Source organism: Pogona vitticeps, chromosome 2, assembly GCF_051106095.1.
Source record: "Pogona vitticeps strain Pit_001003342236 chromosome 2, PviZW2.1, whole genome shotgun sequence".
Classification (NCBI taxonomy): Eukaryota; Metazoa; Chordata; class Lepidosauria; order Squamata; family Agamidae; genus Pogona; species Pogona vitticeps.
Window position 1 is genome coordinate 65,052,334 of NC_135784.1, and position 19,278 is coordinate 65,071,611.

The 19,278-nt window shown below is 42.6% G+C and overlaps 1 protein-coding gene across 4 annotated transcripts in view; it reads right to left on the reverse strand.

Moving 5' to 3' along the window:
• Positions 1-18,975, reverse strand: part of FLNB (filamin B) — a 107,201-nt gene extending 88,226 nt beyond the window's left edge. For all 4 annotated transcript variants that reach the window (XM_020799901.3, XM_020799899.3, XM_020799898.3 and 1 more), the window contains exon 1: positions 18,425-18,975. In XM_020799901.3, the coding sequence (XP_020655560.3) occupies positions 18,425-18,878 (454 nt within the window). In that variant the 5' untranslated portion in view covers positions 18,879-18,975. The remainder of the gene's footprint in view (positions 1-18,424) is intronic.
• Positions 18,976-19,278: the final 303 nt, after the last annotated feature.

Genomic DNA, 19,278 nt, shown 5'->3' on the forward strand with positions numbered 1-19,278 from the left:
CGAAATCAGACTGATTATATTCTCTGCAGCCAAAGATGGAGAAGCTCTATACAGTCAGCAAAAACAAGACCTGGAGCTGACTGCGGCTCTGATCATCAGCTTCTCATAGCAAAATTCAAGCTTAAATTGAAGAGAGTAGGAAAAACCACTGGGCTACTCAGGTATAATCTAAACCAAATCCCTTATGAATACACAGTGGAAGTAAAGAACAGATTTAAGGAACTAGATCTGGTGGACAGAGTGCCTGAAGAACTTTGGATAGAGGCTCGTAACATTGTACAGGATGCAGCAACAAAAACCATCTCAAAGAAAAGGAAATGCAAGAAAGCAAAGTGGCTGTCCAACGAGGCCTTAGAAATAGCAGAGAGGAGAAGGGAAACAAAATGCAAGGGAGATAGGGAAAGTTACAGAAAATTGAATGCAGACTTCCAAAGAATAGCAAGGAGAGACAAGAGGGCCTTCTTAAATGAACAATGCAAATAAATAGAGGAAAATAACAGAAAAGGAAAAACCAGAGATCTGTTCAGGAAAATTGGAGATATTAGAGGAACATTTTGTGCAAAGATGAACATGATAAAAGACAAAAATGGGAGGGACCTAACAGAAGCAGAAGACATCAAGAAGAGGTGGCAAGAATACACAGAGGAATTATATCAGAAAAATTTGGATATCCCGGACAACCCAGACAATGTAGTTGCTGACCTTGAGCCAGACATCCTGGAGAGTGAAGTCAAGTGGGCCTTAGAAAGCGTGGCTAACAACAAGGCCAGTGGAGGTGATGACATTCCAGTTGAACTATTTAAAATCTTAAAAGATGATGCTGTTAAGATGCTACATTCAATATGGCAGCAAGTTTCGAAAACTCAACACTGGCCAGAGGACTGGAAAAAATCAGTCTACATCCCAATCCCAAAGAAGGGCAGTGCCAAAGAATGCTCCAACTACCGTACAATTGCACTCATTTCACACACTAACAAGGTTATGCTGGATTATAGAGAAAGTCAGAGAGTTCCAGAAAAACTTCTACTTCTGCTTCATTGACTATGCAAAACCCTTTGACTGTGTCAACCACAGCAAACTATGGCAAGTCCTTAAAGAAATGGGAGTGCCTGACTACCTTGTCTATCTCCTGAGAAACCTATACGTGGGACAGGAAGCAACAGTTAGAACTGGACATGGAACAACTGATTGGTTCAAAATTTGGAAAGGAGTACGACAAGGCTGTATATTGTCCCCCGGCTTATTTAATTTATATGTAGAATACATCATGTGGAAGGCTGGACTGGAGGAATCCCAAACCGGAATTAAGACTGCCGGAAGACATATCAACAACCTCCGATATGCAGATGATACCACTCTGATGGCAGAAAGTGAGGAGGAATTAAAGAACCTTGTAATGAGGGTGAAAGAGGAGAGTGCAAAAAACGGCCTGAAACTCAACATCAAAAAAACTAAGATAATGGCCACTGGTCCCATCACCTCCTGGCAAATAGAAGGGGAAGATATGGAGGCAGTGACAGATTTTACTTTCTTGGGCTCCATGATCACTGCAGATGGAGACAGCAGCCACGAAATTAAAAGATGCCTGCTTCTTGGGAGGAAAGCGATGACAAACCTTGACAGCATCTTAAAAAGCAGAGACATCACCTTGCCAACAAAAGTCCGAATAGTCAAAGCTATGGTTTTTCCTGTCGTGATGTATGGAAGTGAGAGCTGGATCATAAAGAAAGCAGACCGCCAAAGAATTGATGCCTTTGAATTGTGGTGCTGGAGGAGGCTCTTGAAAATCCCCTGGACTGCAAGGAGAACAAACCTATCAATTCTAAAGGAAATCAACCCGGAGTGCTCACTGGAAGGACAGATCCTGAAGCCGAGGCTCCAGTACTTTGGCCATCTCATGAGAAGAGAAGACTCTTTGGAAAAGACCTTGATGTTAGGAAAGTGTGACGGCAAGAGGAGAAGGGGACGACAGAGGATGAGATGGCTGGACAGTGTCTGTGAAGCAACCAACATGAATTTGACCCAACTCCGGGAAGCAGTGGAAGAGAGGAGGGCCTGGCGTGCTCTGGTCCATGGGGTGACGAAGAGTCGGACACGACTAAACGAATGTATCTGGGTATAGATTTCATAAAAGGAATAAAAGATTTAAAGAAAATAAATATGGGAAGTATAAAGAAAGAAGGCAAAGATATGTTGGAGAAATACAAAAGATTAAAGTTATCTTACTTTGGTAGAACTGCATTGTGTAAAATGAAAATAATACCTAAATTTAATTTTATGTTTAGGATGATTCCAATTAAATTTTTAGAGAAGGAATTAAAGGAGTTACAACAAATAATAAATTAATATTGTAATGAGGGAAATGAGCCAGGATAAATAAAAATATGGGGTACGTATTTACCCCACACAAAAAAGGAGGATTAGGTATGCGAAATATTAGTAAATATTATGTTGCAAACCAACTAGAAGTCATCCAAGATATTATAATACAAAATAAGGAGATAATATGAAATAATATAGAAGGATATTGAATTACAAGAACTATGGGAAATGAGTGGAAGGGCAAGAACATTGTTGGTATAAAAAACTTTTAAAAAAATATAAAAGATTCAAAATTATTTTATAAACAATGTAATGGAGATGTGAAATACTTTAAATGGAGACAGATATTAAGTTCTGGAATATCTTCCTTAACCCCAATAAGAGAATTGTAAAAATTTCCAAAATATGGATTTAAGGAGTCAACAAGTGGCTCAAAAAGAAAACATATACAAATGGGAAGAATGGAAAGAAAAGATTAAAACTTAAAAACAAATAAGAGCCAATTCTGCTGAAGAAAAACTAAATTGGTTAAATGTAATGCAATTGGAGAAGTGGTTACTAGAGAGCAACAAATTAAAACGAGAGAATAGAAAATTGACTAAGTTTGAAGAAATTATAAAGAATTTGGGAAAAGAAAGATGGTAAAAAGAGAAAGAAGAACAGGGGTAATTTATAGAATCTTGATGGATCGGAGTAACAGAAGATTTAAAAACAGTTTTGAAAACGGATATAGGGTAGATGAACAGGACTGAAAAAATCTGAATAGAAGTGGTTTTTAAAATATGTCAGTTTGGATAAAAGAAAATAGTTATAAAATATTATGGAGATGGTATTTAACACTAGAAAAATTAAATATTATAGATTCTAAATATTTTAAGAAATGTTAGAAATGCAAGAAAGAAGTTGGTAGATATTTTCTGGTGAAATTGTGAAGTTATTCCAAAAGGTTAAAGTATTTGAAGAGATCAGAGAATTGTTGGAAATCAATGTTGAAATGATTCGAAAAACAGCATTGTTATTGATGATAGAAAATTGTGATGTGAATAATACAAAAAAAAGAAATAGTAATGAATTTGATAACTGCAACTCTGATTGCTTATAGTGAAGAATTGGAAGAAGAATTAGGATTACCAGCTGCAAGAGTGGTACAATGAAAAATGGAGCACAGCAGTTAATGATAAGCTGACTTCAAGTAAGTTTTAAAATGGAGCAATAAAGATTAATAGACTCAATGAAATATGGGAATAATTTATAAAAGCTGTACCGTATTGTGTCAAGGGAGAGGGAAAAATAGGCAATGAATATATGTATTTTTGGAAAAACTTTACAGGTGAGTAAAGGAGAAGGAAGATTATGAGTATGAGCAAAAGTACTATATTTTCCGTGTATAAGACACCCCCATGTATAAGACACCCCCCACTTTTCTAACCCAAAATTAAGAAATCTAAGTGGGGCTTACAAAGTGTAAGGGGAAAGGGATCAAAGCTCTGCAGCTTCACTTTGATTCCTGCTTTCTCCCTTCATGCTAACCCCCGTGGGGCTTAGCAAAAGGAGGGGGAAAGGGATCAAAGCAAACCTGCAACTGCACAATCATTTTGATCCCTTTCCCCCTTATACAGCCACGGGATTGCTTTCTTTCCCCCCTTCTTTTGTTAAGCCCCATGGGACTTAGCAGAGGGGAAAGTAGGGATCAAAGCCCTGCAGGAACAATTTGATTCCTGCTTTCCCCTCCACTTGTTTTTTACTCTCCTCAGCTTACTTCTGTGTATAAGACAACCCTCAATTTTTAGTCTAAAAAAATTTAGACAAAAGTATAGTCTTATACACAGAAAAATAATGGTCTATAGGGGAAGGGGTGCACTTGTATTTTGTGTATGTATTAGTTTGTGCTTGTAGTGTGTGTGTTTTTTAAAAAAAAATTAAAAAGAATTTTTTGGAGAGCAGTTCCTCTTATTGCATTTAATTTGCCTTTCCCAGAGTAAGAAAGACACCAACAAGTGCTTGAGAATTATAGGACTGCTCAACTTATCCCAAGGAAGAAGGGCAGATTAATATTGCATTTTGTTTATTGCTAATAAGGTGAAGAGGCATTTCTTAGACTAGCCTCAGGTACTAATCACTATACACTTGGTAATGGGATACGGTTTGTATCCTGATTAAGAGCAGCAACAGTCAAGACTGCAGTTTTGCTATTATAATTGGTGATGCCCTGAAGTAGAGAAGGTCTGTATTTATCTTCCAGTGTTGTTTCACAAGTTGCAAATTACCCTGTGTTGATTGGTGACTGATCACCACGAGAAAAAGAAAACGCTTGATGTACACCTTGACAGTGCAGACACTGCAACTCTGGAGAATGCATCTCTGCCAGAGCAACATCTTGTCACTCTCAGAACATGGTCTGTATATCCAGGATGGATAAAAATCAATGATTTTTTTTAAAAAAATCAAATTGATTTAAATCAAAATTTAGATTTTAAAAGATCAATGTTTTTAAAAATCAGATTTTTAAAATTTTAATTGTGATTTGAATCAAATCCACCCTATCCATTTCTGCCCCCACAATGGATAACTGTGGTGACAATGGGCTGGGGGAAAAGTCAATCTTCCCTTTCAATATACTCCTGGCTTCAGTTCTTTCTTACTCTTCTCTACTACCCTAGAGCTGTCTGGCCTAACATCTCTTCTCAGCGGATTTTGTAAGATTCTAGTTACTCACCTACCAATGCTTGCCTTGGACCACCTACTGTTAAAAGGCTCCATGTTAGTGACAAGGTCAAGAACGCTTCCAAGATTAGCATCCTCCATATTAGCAATCATGTTTACTCACACTGGGTACGGGTCAAGATGCTTCTAGGCAGCAGCCGGCAGATGAGGACTGCACAGATAAGTGAAGCTATTCAGATACGGTTCAGCCAAATATCTTTGCAGCACACGCCAAGGACTAAAGCCACAGCGAATAGAGTTTACAGAGCCAAAACCAACACATTGGAAGTAATCAGAACTGATTACTGTTTGGGGAAATCCTTGACTACAATGTACACTTTGATTCATTTTTTCCATCTGAACCCATCCAGAGTCATCACACTAACAGAACTGGCAAAAGGAAATCCCATTCATGCAAATATGTTCAGTTCATCCAGACTCCACTAACAGCCAGCATTCAAAAAATTAATCGGTCTAGTTAAAGGGAACAATTCAGAAGTTCACACAGCCTATTAGACGTATTTAAAATTTGGTGCTATTGCGTATTTCCTCATACTACCATATTTTAAAGCATATTCATCCATCAAGATTTTGATGGCAGCCACGAACATGCAACGTAACCCCCCCAAAAAAATTATTTAAGTGCCAATGTAAACAACAATGGTGTGGGTTCACTCACTCCATTCTGACTGGGACTCCACATTAAGCTATGGGCCAAAGTAAAGAGTGAAAGAACATCCATGCCTTCTCCTCTGTTGAAGATTATAAACAAAAAGGTCCTTTTCCACATTATCCTTGCTGCCTCCACTCCAGAGGCAGAGCTCTCAACCTATGTCACCTAAATGTTTTGGGTTAGGACTCCCACTACATCCCAAGGCAGCTTGTACCAGCGGAGAAAGGCGCTGCCATTTCCACCCTGCACTACAATGCAAGTCACAACAACTGACATTTGCATACCCTAGAATCATCATCCTGTTTTTCAGCTGCATTATCACAGAGAAGTAGAGGAAATCCAGCTGTTTCCCTTAACAGCTGGCAGGCTTGTCACATCACTGATCTGCACACTTATATTCAACAACATAAAATTACTCTTTGGAGAGGAATCTTTTTATTTTGTATTAGCAGCAATCATAAACTCATCCACTCTTAGCGGGATAAGTGGTATTTTATCGTAGCAGCAAAATGTATTTGTTGTCATAAAAATTTTAATTTTGTTTTCTTATTCAAGATAAAATTACACGCTCCATCATACAGTATACACCATTTGCACCTAGCAAGGAAAAAAAGCACTTTGTCCTTTGAGTTTAAATGTAGCGATAAATTTACTGATTTAATAGCAAGTATTACAAGATGAACTGTAGCGACTGCATTGTGGGAGGCCACCTCTCTAGTAACATTACAGAAGTACCCGCTCAGCTCTTCTTTTGCAAGACAACTGGCTGTATTTTAACAATTCAGTGACATCTCCAAGGGAGTCACATAGACAGGAACGTCCCCCTCAGTCAATCACTACACTTCTGCTTCTAGCCTCAAAAGGAACCCTTCTCTCTCTCTCTCTCTCTCTCTCTCTCACACACACACACACACACACACACACACACACACACACACACAAAGACTCAGTGAACACAACCAAGAAACAATAAATGTTTATTCTATACAGACAAGGCTATTCAAGATTAAGGTATTAATCAGCCTTTTAAGATTAGACAACCCTGAAGCTGGGAAGCTACAGTGGGGTCTTGACTTGAGAACTTAATCCGTATTGGAAGGCGGTTCTCAAGTCAAAAAGTTCTCAGGTCAAATCTGCATTTCCCATAGGAATGCATTGAAAACCATTTGATCCGTATCTGCTCTTTCCCGTCCATAGAAACTAATGGGAAGCTGCTATTCTGCCTTCGACCACTAGAGGGGAATATTTTGTTTCTTTTTTTCTTAGGTCAAGAAAGGTTCAGGGAAGGCAGGGAAAATACAGTCCAGGCAGTACAGTACCAGGCAGTCTAAAGACTGTCTCCCAATCCACTCTCTAAATGCTGGGAAGAGCGAGGAAGCAGACAGGCACCCTTTTCACTGGCCAACAGTTAACTGAAAGTTCGAATTTTGCACTTTCCCTGCCTCCCACGTGGGTTTTTTTCAGTTCTTAACTCAAATCTAAGTATGTAAGTCAAGTCAATATTTTCCTATGAGAGTGGTTCTTAAGTCAAAATGTTCTTAACTCAAGCCGTTCTTAAGTCAAGACCCCGCTGTACTTCTCTTCACCTTGAGCAGTTATGTTTGAGTAAGGACTGTACTGAGCACAATGTACATTTTAACTTGTCACAATTTGAGGCCACAGATTCTACACGTGCTAGAGACATATTATCTTACCTTTACTACTAATTTTTACGTGCAGATCTATGGCACACAGCATCCTTTCCCAACCCATCACCACCAACAACCCATCTCCCTTTAGTACAGAAGGTTCCCCTCTTAAGTTTAATTTGGTCGTCAACAGCCTCAGGTCAGAATACCTCAAGTTTCTGGGCTGACTGAAGTCTTCCTTTGACATGTAAGTTACAGAGGACCTCACTGACACAGAACAAGCATCTCCCACTATCTAATTAAGTTTCCCAAGGTTTTTTTAAAACTAAGAAATCACTCCATTCAGTCTCTAGAAAGTTCTGCAGCACCTCAAGAAACTTTTCTCTAGCACAGCCTACACTATTCTCTTAGCGAGTTATGGAAACAATTCTTCGTAAGCACTTCAGTTTTGGTAGAAGCGGGAGCTGCAGTGGTATAAGTTGTAGGTCAAGCAAGCATCCTTTCACTTTGATAATTCAAAATGGAAATCTTTGTTTGGTGCTTTTGCCTCCACATTCTCTCCCCACAGTCTAAACATAACTACACTCAAAATCTGCTTTTGTCATAGTACTCAAAGAAACATTTTGGATTATTCCAAAACGCTAATAAACAAAAGAGGCCATTTTGCAATTCACCCGTAGAGAAGTAAATACCATATATCTTCAGTTTTGTTTTAACCTCTTTGTCAATGTTGGCACCATACACCAAGATATGAAATCCGTAACTACAGTACATGGGATGACCAGGTTTACACCACTATATTTCTAACATCAAAATTAAGAATCTTGGCTTAAGGCCCAGTGAACTTCATGGCTTGTTTGTCCACCCTCTTGAGCTATTTCAAAAACAGAGCATACAGCTGCAAAAAGTGTTCCCCAAAAAACTGACTCTATGATAGCTACCCTCTTCGTATGAGCCCATGTGGAATTAACAGCTTAGGTTTCATCCTTCCCACAATGTACTGCACACTGATTTTGCACAGGCACCATACTGCATCTTTAACTCATCTTAACAAAATAATCTGAGGCACGAAGAAACTACATATAGTATAGCCAGCCTTCACAGCCAATATATCTTCAACAATGAGGATCAAAGCACACAGTGCAGCTACCTCTTTAAAACTGAAAAAAATATCTAGACACTGGCAGTGCTTTAACCATCCCCTCACCATTGATCTTGATGAGGGACTTTTCACCTGCCATTTTCACTGTTGCAAAGCTATTTCTCAGTGACACGGATCAGTTTTTTATGAATGTAAATTTCAGACACAGTTACAACTTCAAAGAAAAGAATAATTTTCAACTGGTACTTGCCCACTCAACCAAACTAACTAGGTTACACCAGGAGTATCAGTCCTTCACAGGTGCGTTTGGTGGGGTCATGGGAGACAGCCTTCTCTGTTGCTGATCCCAAATTCTGGAACTCCCTCCCACAGGAGGCTAGACTGGCCTCATATTTAATGTTCTTCTCCAAGCAGGCAAAGACCTCTCTCTCCAGGAAAGCCTTCCCTATGGGACTGGCTGCCGAGTTTGATTTTTAAAATGGATTGTTGTATCTTAATGCACTGAATGTTGTGTTCTGGTGCTTAGGTTTCTTGGTATTGTATTCATTGATCCTTTTTGAATTGTATACTCATTGTTCACTAACTTAAATATTGTCTAATTTTTGTAAGCAGCCCTTCTGGGGGAAAAGGCAAGTTAAAATATTTTAAATAAATAAATTTTACTTCCACTCTGAAAGAGTTATGTCATACGTAGAATTTTCTCCTGCAGAATTCTATGAAACCATATTTAGCTTAATGACAAATTCAATACAGTCCTGCCAATGCCCATTCTTCTTATCAAGAATCTGCCATTCAGCATAGATTTGTTTTTATGTGACAAGCTTCTGCTGCCGAGAATGAGTCAGATTCTCATTCTTTTTCTATAACATGTTGGCAGGCCCACAGAATTCACTTTCAAAGCCTACAAAATGCACATGTATGTCTCCTTTTTAGAGTGGAAGCCTCACAATAAAAACAAGCCAAGAAAGCAGCCAAAGTAAACAGCAGCTCTTCACTGCACCTGAACTTGTCCTGTCTATATATAGGCAGAAAGTAATCCATCTTAAGAATTGTATGTGCAGAATAACTTTTTATATTCCATACAAGCTACACTTTTGAAATATTAAGAGGAGACTGAGATGGTTGGACAGTGTCATAGAAGCGACCAACATGAATCTGACCCAACTCCGGGAGGCAGTGGAAGACAGGAGGGCCTGGCGTGCTCTGGTCCATGGGGTCACGAAGAGTCAGACACAACTTAACAACTAAACAACAACAACAACAACAGACATGAGTGCTTCACAGTCATATCCAAGGGACACAATGATGACACGTGGCACCACAGGTGCCACAGCAGTCCATTCTCGCCCCCCAGAACCAGCCTGGTTGACTCACTGAGCTCCATGTGGCATGCACATCCATCAGCATCATGGTAACACCAATCGCAGAAGCAGTCTGGCCAATGCTTCCCTGCCTCTCCCCACAGCTGACTGCTCAGCAGCCGAGCAGGGAGACCCATTTTTTTCCGCTTTCTCATTGGACTTCTTGGCTGTTGGGAAGCACCACCATCAGGACTACTTCCACAATTGGAGCGACATCGATGCTGACGGACATGCACACCACATGGAGCCCTCTCCGTTTAATAAACAAAATAAGGCAGTAGATGTAACAGAAGCCAATCCTCTAGGAGCTAATGCCTAATTATTAGTATCTTCTCTTTTATCAAACACATTTGTTTCCTGCCTTACGCATTCTAAAAGTTGCCTACAACAAAAAGCCCAGCATTTCAAGAGCCTAAGGAAATGCGTTGTATAGCCCTCTCCTAGAAAGAAGGGAGAGCAAAATAAGCACCTCTGCTTCAGGCACCACCAGCGAAAGAGGCCTCACAGCTCTGCCATGCAATGTAAATTTATTTACTGTAATCCCAAATTTGATTAGCATCATCTCTAGTTAAAGAAGAGCAGAAGCTGGATCCATTAAGACGAATTCAATCCTGCCTTGCTCAGACTTAGACAACTGTCAAAACTCTCCCCTGCTCCATTACCAGGTATAGTATGTTGTTTGAGTGCATTCCCCATCTCTGGTTGATTCCTCCTGTGTGAATGTTTACTTGTTTCTCTCTCTATGTGTGTATGCATAAGTTCCCACTCCCCTCCCCATCCCCACTTTGACCTACAAACCCTGGTTCTACTCACAACTGGCTGCCATGCCTTTTTTTGTCCCATCAGGAACAGGCACAAGCTACCGCTGGTTAAGTGATTTCAGGCCACAGGACTGACTAAGTCCTCTCTCTGACCAAGATGTTGAAGAACCACTTCTGATCAAAACAGGCAATACTAGGCTAGATGGGCCCGCGACCCAAGTCAGTAAAAGCCAGATATCTAATTCTAACACCTACTTTAACACCTCTCACACTACCTAGATTCTTCCAAACTAAAAGTGACAGTACTGTATTCGTGAAGGCTTTCACAGCCGGGATCTAATGGTTGTTGTGGGTTTTTCGGGCTCTACTCCAGTCCTCTGAAGATGCCAGCCACAGAAACTGGCAAAACATCAGGAAGAACAACCTTCAGAACACGGCCAAAGAGCCCGAAAAACCCACAACAACCATGACAGTACTGTGTTTGAAATAGTGAGCAAAAATGTTGCGCTGTCTTCTTCAGGCCATGCAAGGGGTGCATTAGTACATATTTCACTAGGCAGTGACAAGAGATGATGAGGCAAACATTTCATCCTTCTAATGCCTGCCAGTCAAAACTGCAACATTACCACAAATCAGGAGAAAGCCACATGGATGTGGAATGCACTCCACCTGTGCCACAACTGCACAAGACCAATCCAATTCCAGTGCCCCCATTCTAATCAGCCAATTGCTTTCTTACACAATAATAAGTATTTTAGCTGTTCACCTAGGAATTTTTAGCACATATACATGGGGTGTGGACATCAGCTAGCAGTAATAAAACCACATTTCCTATTTGAAAATGACTGATTCTATTCACCAAGGCAAGGGCTCATATAAAGAAAACCATAAATCAAACATTTCAGTTGACCTACTCCACCCTGAAATCCAAGTACAGAACACGTTGGTTTCTTGAACTTCAATATGCAAACTGGAAGTTGCTTCAAAACCATTACTAATTGCAACTCAAGTAACACACCCAAACACACACCCTAGTGAGTTACCGATAACAGCACAACTTTTCAACATTTTAACTACTATTAACTGAGACTGGCATGACACCATACACTGTCATGCTCTGATCACTCCTTATCAGTGGTGCTTGTAAAACTGAGTCAGTCTTTACTTTAGTCACTAAGGGTGGGACAGAGTGTTTTTTCCTTTCCTGAAAAAGGAATCTACCCTTTGACACCAAGGGCAGCTTCCCATACCACAACACGACAATCCAGTGCACAGGAAATTAAATGTATTTAGAGTGATGGATAAGTACAGAGCAACATAGATGTTTTCTGTATTCGCGAAGGTTTTCACAGCCAGAATCTAATGGTTGTTGTGGGTTTTTCGGCCAAAGAGCCCAAAAACCCACAACAACCATAAATGTTTCCATTTAGTGCCATGGAGTTGGATTGCATGTTATAGTTGAGCCTATGTTGTTTAATGCAAACTGCCATAAACCCCCACTGTCAGACTGCTGCATTCGGACAGTACTTTCTATTTAACTGACCCAAGAAATGTGGTTCACTAGAAAGAACACAATTGCTTGCATGAATGATATATTCAGAATGTCAGTGCTGCCACTAAACTAGCAACTAGCATTTTATTGTACATGAAAGAGCTGCCAGGTTTACTGTACAAAACAGTTCCCACATAAAAAAAATCTGGCAGCATGCACTGAAAAAAAGCACACCACAGCCTGTACTTCGGGAGTGGCACCCTCCATTTCAGCAAACTCTCACGTCTCTAACAGCCACTAGCCTTCCATTTGTCACCCAGTCCAAAACTACACAGAAAGCTACCTTGTAACTTGCTTGCAGCAAGTGAACCAGAACAGCTTAGTAAAATATAAGTTATTAAATTTGATAGCTAGTCATTAGTTGCATGTAACTGCCAAAACACACAGGTGCTTAACTATTTATTTTCTAACAAAAAACCTGAAGAATTGTTAAGATTCCTCTTGTTGAATGCAGTAGTTTTCAACTGAATTCTTATTGTGACTTTCATGGATTTATTATTTATTTATGTATTTGATTTATATACTGCCTCATTAGCACAAAGCACTATTCTGGGTAGTTACCTATAAAACCAAACAGGGTATAACAGATAAATAACAGGCCAGAGTGGCCTGGGCTGCCAGATGGGCTGTATAAAAATGTTGTTGTTTTTGTTGTCGTCATCATCATCAGTATTATTATTATTATTAGAACATAAGATAAACTAGCAAAATGAAATGGCAAAAAAGGCTGAATGACACCATGTTTCCAATAAGGCAGCAGGGAAATACAGTGTTGCCTCGCATTACGTTAATTCGTTCCAGCGAAATCGCTGTAGAACGAAAGCGTCGTAATGCAAAAATAAATTTAATGCGTTTAATGCATTCCAATGGACTCAAAACTCAGTCCAGTGAAGATCCTCCATAGGGCGGCCATTTTCGGTGGCTGTCTTGCAAGGAATCCATCCCAGAAAACAGTGGGGAGCCATTTTATTTACCTGGCAGCCATTTTGAAACCGCCGATCAGCTGGCCAAAAACCGTCGTTTTGTGAAGAATCTGTTCCTGAAGCAGGGAACCGATCATCACAAAGTGAAAAAAGCCTATTCAAAAGCGATCGCAAAAACGTTGTCATAATGCGGTTTTGTTGTAATGTGGGGCAATCGTAAAGCGGGGCATGACTGTAGGTCAGATTTCAAGTGAGGCTGCCTTCCAAGGCCTCTTGAAAGAAAAGTGTCTTCAGCATCCTCTTTAAAATGGGGGAGAGGAAAGAGGGCCAAGTGTAGTTCAACCTGCAGCTGTTTCCTGAGAGTTGGTGCCACTACCATGAAAACCTGAGTTCTTGTTGAAGATTTTCTGGCCTCCTTCAGAGTAGCCACCAAGAGAAGCATCTCCTGGGAGGTGAGCAGGTGGCATGGGAGGATGGCCTTGGGAATGACACTCCGACAGGTAACGGGGTCTCAAACCATGAAGGGCTTTAGCAGTTAACATCAAGACCTTGAACTTACTCCGGGAGGCAACAGGTAACCAGTGCAGGCAAGCCAGGATTGGGGAGATGTAGTCAAGTTTACTCACCCACCAGTCTGGTGGCCACATTCTGGATTCTGAATGCTAGTTGACTTGAGTGACACTCATCTATCCAATTACATGAAAGTACAGTGCCCCAGGTACAAACGGACGTACTTGTAAGTAGACACAGGATTACATTCTTTGAATGAAATACAAAATCCCAAAAGTAACAAGATATCCTTTGCCTCTCAAACCCTGTGCTCACCAAAATCTGCTCTGGAGGGTTCCACCCCTCATAGGCAGATCTTAAAAGCGGAAGTAATAATCTGACAGAATTATATATTTACAGCACGACTGCTATATAGGTTGAGTCTTACTCGCCCAGGACTCATTTTCCTACACTTCAGTCTTAGTGCCATTTTATAAGACATAAGCAGCTCTCTCGTGAACAATCCAGACAGTGCCCAGTCTTGTTTAGTGGAAGATGTCTGTCCACCTACCCCAACACTCTGTCAACTTTCTGCTAGTTACATATGAACAACACCCTGCATGAATAATACAGAAATACACATGATTCTGATTGTTACTTCAGTTGGAACTTTACACAATATAGCCTGGTGTTAATATTTAAACAGAGAAAGTAGAGTGAAGTAATTCCTGGAAACACAAGTCCGCAGCAGCTGTCAAAAGTATTTTCCCACAAGGAGATTGATTCAGAAATCAGCAAAGTTCTCCTGCCTTGAAACATATGGGTTACATACATAGAACCAACATTCCTTCTCCCGCACTATTCCTCAAGCCTCGAGTCTATTTTTACAGAGACAACATCTCTGAAGTTATGCTCCAGGTCTCTAATTCAAGGTCACGTTTTGCTCTGAACAACATAGTTTTATACTCAAGAGACAGGAGAAAGAAGCAAGTTATTTCCCTAGTTAAAATCCAGTCAGGCTTCCACCAAACAGGGTAACAATTGTTAGAAAGTTATGTTTCAGCTCCCAGAGGCAGGTATTAGTTTTATTTTCCTTCACTTGTTAACACACTGCTTCTATGCTACTACTTGGCTAAAGATTGAGAGCACAGCAAGGTTTTGTTACAAGGGACATACTGTTAGCATCTTAAAATTAAGACCTGACTTCATTTCCAGACCATGTAGTATTCTTTTGTCTCTCTTCTTCCTTTGGGAAGCTCACAGTTGTGGCATTTAGACCTCAAAAAAATAAATTAGAATGAGACTTGCTTGGCCTTAGCAGGGAAAGAGCACTGTGTTTTCTTCAACTATTCTCCACGACCCAATCACCTTTTAAAAAAACTTTACAGCATCAAACCTCCAAAGAATATTGGTTAGTTGCTTGGCATCCAAGGGAGCTCTTGTTTACAGAAATGTGAAGTCTCTGCCCAGAAAAAAAACAGCTGATGAAGATACTTCCTACAACATTTTATCTTGCAAGAAAAGATATTAGGATTGGTCATTCAGTGCACAAATATAGTTCTCAAGACTGGAACTGTTTGCAGATGCCAGAAGGAGACCACATTCCTCCCTGCACATCACAATATAGAAGAACAAGCTTGACAAGTTCCTTTTAATGATGCTCTGCCTCCAGATACAGGGCTCGCAAAGTACTGTATAGGTTCCTATTCCAATCCTATTGAGAAGTGTTCCTGTCTCTGCACATTTTAGCTAGCTTCAGCCCATAACTATGCTAACATCATAAGATACATAACTATAATCACTAGGAACTGTCAATTTATCAGGTAGAAGTTTCTTCCTTTACAGCAGAGGGTCCTGCGGAGACGTCAAATTGCCCCATTTGGCTACAGCAGATGGTGCACAACTTCTTGAATCACAACTCTCTGTATCTGTGACATCACGGAATATAGGACCATCCCGTGATCTCACAGATTTCACATGAAACATGCACGTTTGGGTACAGTTTGTGTTCCAATAAATGCATGCATTGTGGTTAGCCAACATAACAATTTCTCTGCCCAGTCTCTAGTTTGAAGGTACAGCCACTTTGCTGCTGTAAGGCTGTTTAAACAGCATATGGTGAACTTCAGAACTAGAATGGAACATTTTATGTGTTGATTGCTTTAGAATTATATAAGTAAAGCCCTTCTATACAAAATGCTGCAAGAATAATTAAGACATTGTTCCCCCCATGTCTGGTTAAGCCTCAAGAAGGTAGCTTGACCCCTATTCATACAACAAGATTAACCCCCCCCTTATTGCTTTCTGACATAATTTATTCATTCATTGCTTTAATAGTGAAAGCAATACTTCATTTTGTAGCAACAGGTAGTTTCCCAGAAGACTAAAAATTCAGAGCAATAGGCCTCACACTCAGGTCTGCTACAGCTTTTCTATCCTCCACAATTAACCTTATGCATAAACTAAACTGTAGCTCATCATATCATAATTGACTGGTACTTTGAGACACGCACATTAGTCACATGTTCATGGCAACAACAAATGTTTGGAGGCTGCACCATATAGCCACCACCTTTAAGCTTATCCCTTCTTTAACCCTGCCACCACCTGATTTATATAAATTTGAGAACTAAAGCTTCACAAAGAGAACAGAGAACAATGGGTCTCTTGCAACTCCTTAACAACCACATACAGCATACTTTTTAAATGGACCAGAAAAATAGATATACTGGTGTGGTACAGGATATAAGTAACTGGGGTCTCCATGGATCTAGTGAAGTGAACCCCAGTCCACAGAAGAGCATTCTATAATTGTTTTAAAAGTGCCACAGCACTGTTTTTTTATGCAGACTAACTCAGCTATTCTGACTTTTGAGTTCAATCTACTTACACACATTTTGACCTAGAAACTGTAAGAATGATTCCAGATACACACGCCCATCTATCGTGAGTTGACTAGCACAGCAGAAACTAGATAAGGATCCAATGATAACCCTAGGCAATTTGCAATAGGCTGACAAGGATTACACTCCTAACTGCCTTAATAACAGCAATAATTAAAGCTTCCCCAACCTCTCACATGAGGCTGATAAAAAAAGGGAGACCAGGAGTGGATTTGTGCATGAAAGGCTTTATTGTGACCTCAGTCATGACCCTAATCACAAATTACTGGGGTGACCAACTCTGAGATACTATGTCCCTTAATTCTTAGCATATGTCTCTGCCTGTTTTGCTATTCCACACTTGGCAGACCTCAAGATTCAAAACCAAAACAGAATTTGAAGTCTGACTTGGCCTGGCCTTATGTCTGAGGTTAAACTAAATAGTGTCCACTATTCCAGGAAAAACTTGGGAGAAAGGAAGTTCCCTTCAGTGCAGAAGTGCAACAGCCTAACACCAACAAGGAAAAAAAGTACATATCAAATGCTGCAAATCAAAATGAGACACTATCAATGCTGCACGGTTAGTAGACCGAAATCTTTACTCCTCTGCATACATTTCAGAAGATCTGTTAAGAGCACAAAGCAATACTGCAGTAAGTTAACATGTTACTCATCTGTGCCTCCTCTCTGCAGAACTAGTACACACCCAGGAGCAAGATTTATTTTTGCTGGTCCACACATTATTCTAAGTAGAAAGTGGTAAAGCAACAGGCTGTGCTTTGACAATGCCTTTTGAAAGGTAAAATACTAGCTATGAGCCACAACAACTTTTTTAAAAAAAGAAAGAAGACTGACGAAAAGATTAGCCTGATACACCTTAGTGGAAAAGCAGAGAAGGCTTGAAAAAGGCTGAAGTCAGAGGCTGGGTTTTTATTCAACAGTGCAAACCCTTCATGCGCCTCCAACCTAGAAACCAAAGTCCTGCGGCCAAAAGGAAGTGGCTCTACCTGCTGGGAGGGAGGCACCTCAGGAAATCCTGTCTGAGCAGGGCCAGCCATTTCTCCACTTTCCCATGATTTAGGGTTTGGGCCCTGCTAGAGCGCAGCGCTGGCCAGAGAGAGAGGTCTGCCGGCTGGGAGGACACCGCGAACACGGGGCGGGGGGGGGGGGCGGCGGCAGCTGAAAGCGCCAGTGTCCTTCCTTTTGGAGGAAACTGGGAACCTGCACGCTCTTGCCCCCGCGGGCAGCTGCTACTAAGGAGAAGCACCGAGAGCTCCACACGGCTTAGGCCACCGCTTCGCTTTGGCGACCGCCTGGGCGAGACTTCGGTGACTCCCAGGTCGCCGGCTCAAGCGCCCGGCAGGGAGTAAATCACCACCACCACCTCGTGTTGCCCAGAGTGACGGGCCGGGCTGCCCCTCACCGCCCCGGCCACCCACTCAGCACCCGCCCCCCCCGAGGGCTCCTCTGGACGAGAGGGACAGGCGGGGCCGCCACGCCCTCCAACCTGCGCCTCCGCGCCCGTCCGACTCCAGCGCTGCCGGGGGGGGGGGGCGCGGGCTAGCCAGGCGGGGAGGGAAAAGGCAACCCCAAACGCGTCCCCTCAGCAGCTGCTCCGTGTCGGTGGGCGCCAACGAGGGCAGCGGACGCCCTGACGGCCAACCTGGACACGGAAGGAGCCCCGAGAGAGAAGAGAACGACGAGCTCATTTGAACAGACCAGCCTCCTCGGGGTGTACTGGCGCTGGGAACTTGCACCAGAACCTGGAAATGTTACTTTTGTTTTACTACAATTCCCACAATGTGTTCCCCCCTCCCGCACCAAAGACTATGCCGGCTGGGGATTCTGGGAGTTGTGGTCCAAGAAGTAACGCTCCCAAGCTGGAGGGGGGCCACATTCCGACACCCCGCCGGGAGAGGAGAGCAACCAAGAGGGTTCTCTCCAGCCACTCTGCTAAGAAAAGCCGGCGAAGCGCCCACAAGAAGCACCCCCTGCCCCCCGGCGGGCAGCCCCGACCAACTCACTCACCGATGGAGACGAGCTTGATGTTCTCCCGCTCGAGGAACTCGAGCGCCACCGAGACGTTCTCGAGCTGCATCTGCCGGAAGGTGGGTCGCTGGTGATACTTGCGGTACATGCGCTTCTGGCTGAGCACCTCCAGCAGGGCGATGAGGCGCAGCCCGTCGCTCAGGTCGAACTGCAGGTTGCCGATGCGCTTGTTCACGCAGCGGAGGTGCTCGTTGCACCAGCGGGTGAACGTGTTCTGCTGGATCCGCTTCCACGGCGCGTCCTCCGCCAGGTCTTTCTCGGTCACCGGCATGGCTGCGCCGTCCGCCTCGAGGTCTCTACGGCCCAAGGGACGCTGGTGCGGTTCTTTCGGACGCCGAGCCTGGAAGCCGCAGCTCTGCTCGCTGCTACCGCTGCTGGTCTCGCTGCCGCTCCAGTCACTGAGAGCCGCCTGGCCCCGCGCCTGCGTGTTCATGCCGAGGCCGCCCCGCCTTCTCGTCCTGGCGAGCGGGCGGGCGGGCAGACAGATCAACCAACCAACCAACCAACTCGCCCGCCTAAGCTGGCTGGCTGGCTCCCTCCCTTCTGCTGCTGCTGGGTCACAGCCAAGCACAAGCAGTGAAACCTACCCAAGGGGAGAGAACAGCGCCGTTAGCTTAGCAGCCCCACTCCGGTCAAGCTTCAACCAATTCCCCCCTAGCTCACGCCATTCACACGTGCTCGCTGACACTGCGCGCCCCTTTTACCGGGGAAGGTTAAATATCCCCCCCTCCAAGTACGCGATTGGACCCACGCCAGAAAGTGGGCGGAGCCCTCAGGATAGCGCTGCCGGCGGGGGGGGGGGGTAAGAAGGCGGGAAACCACTGCCCCCTATC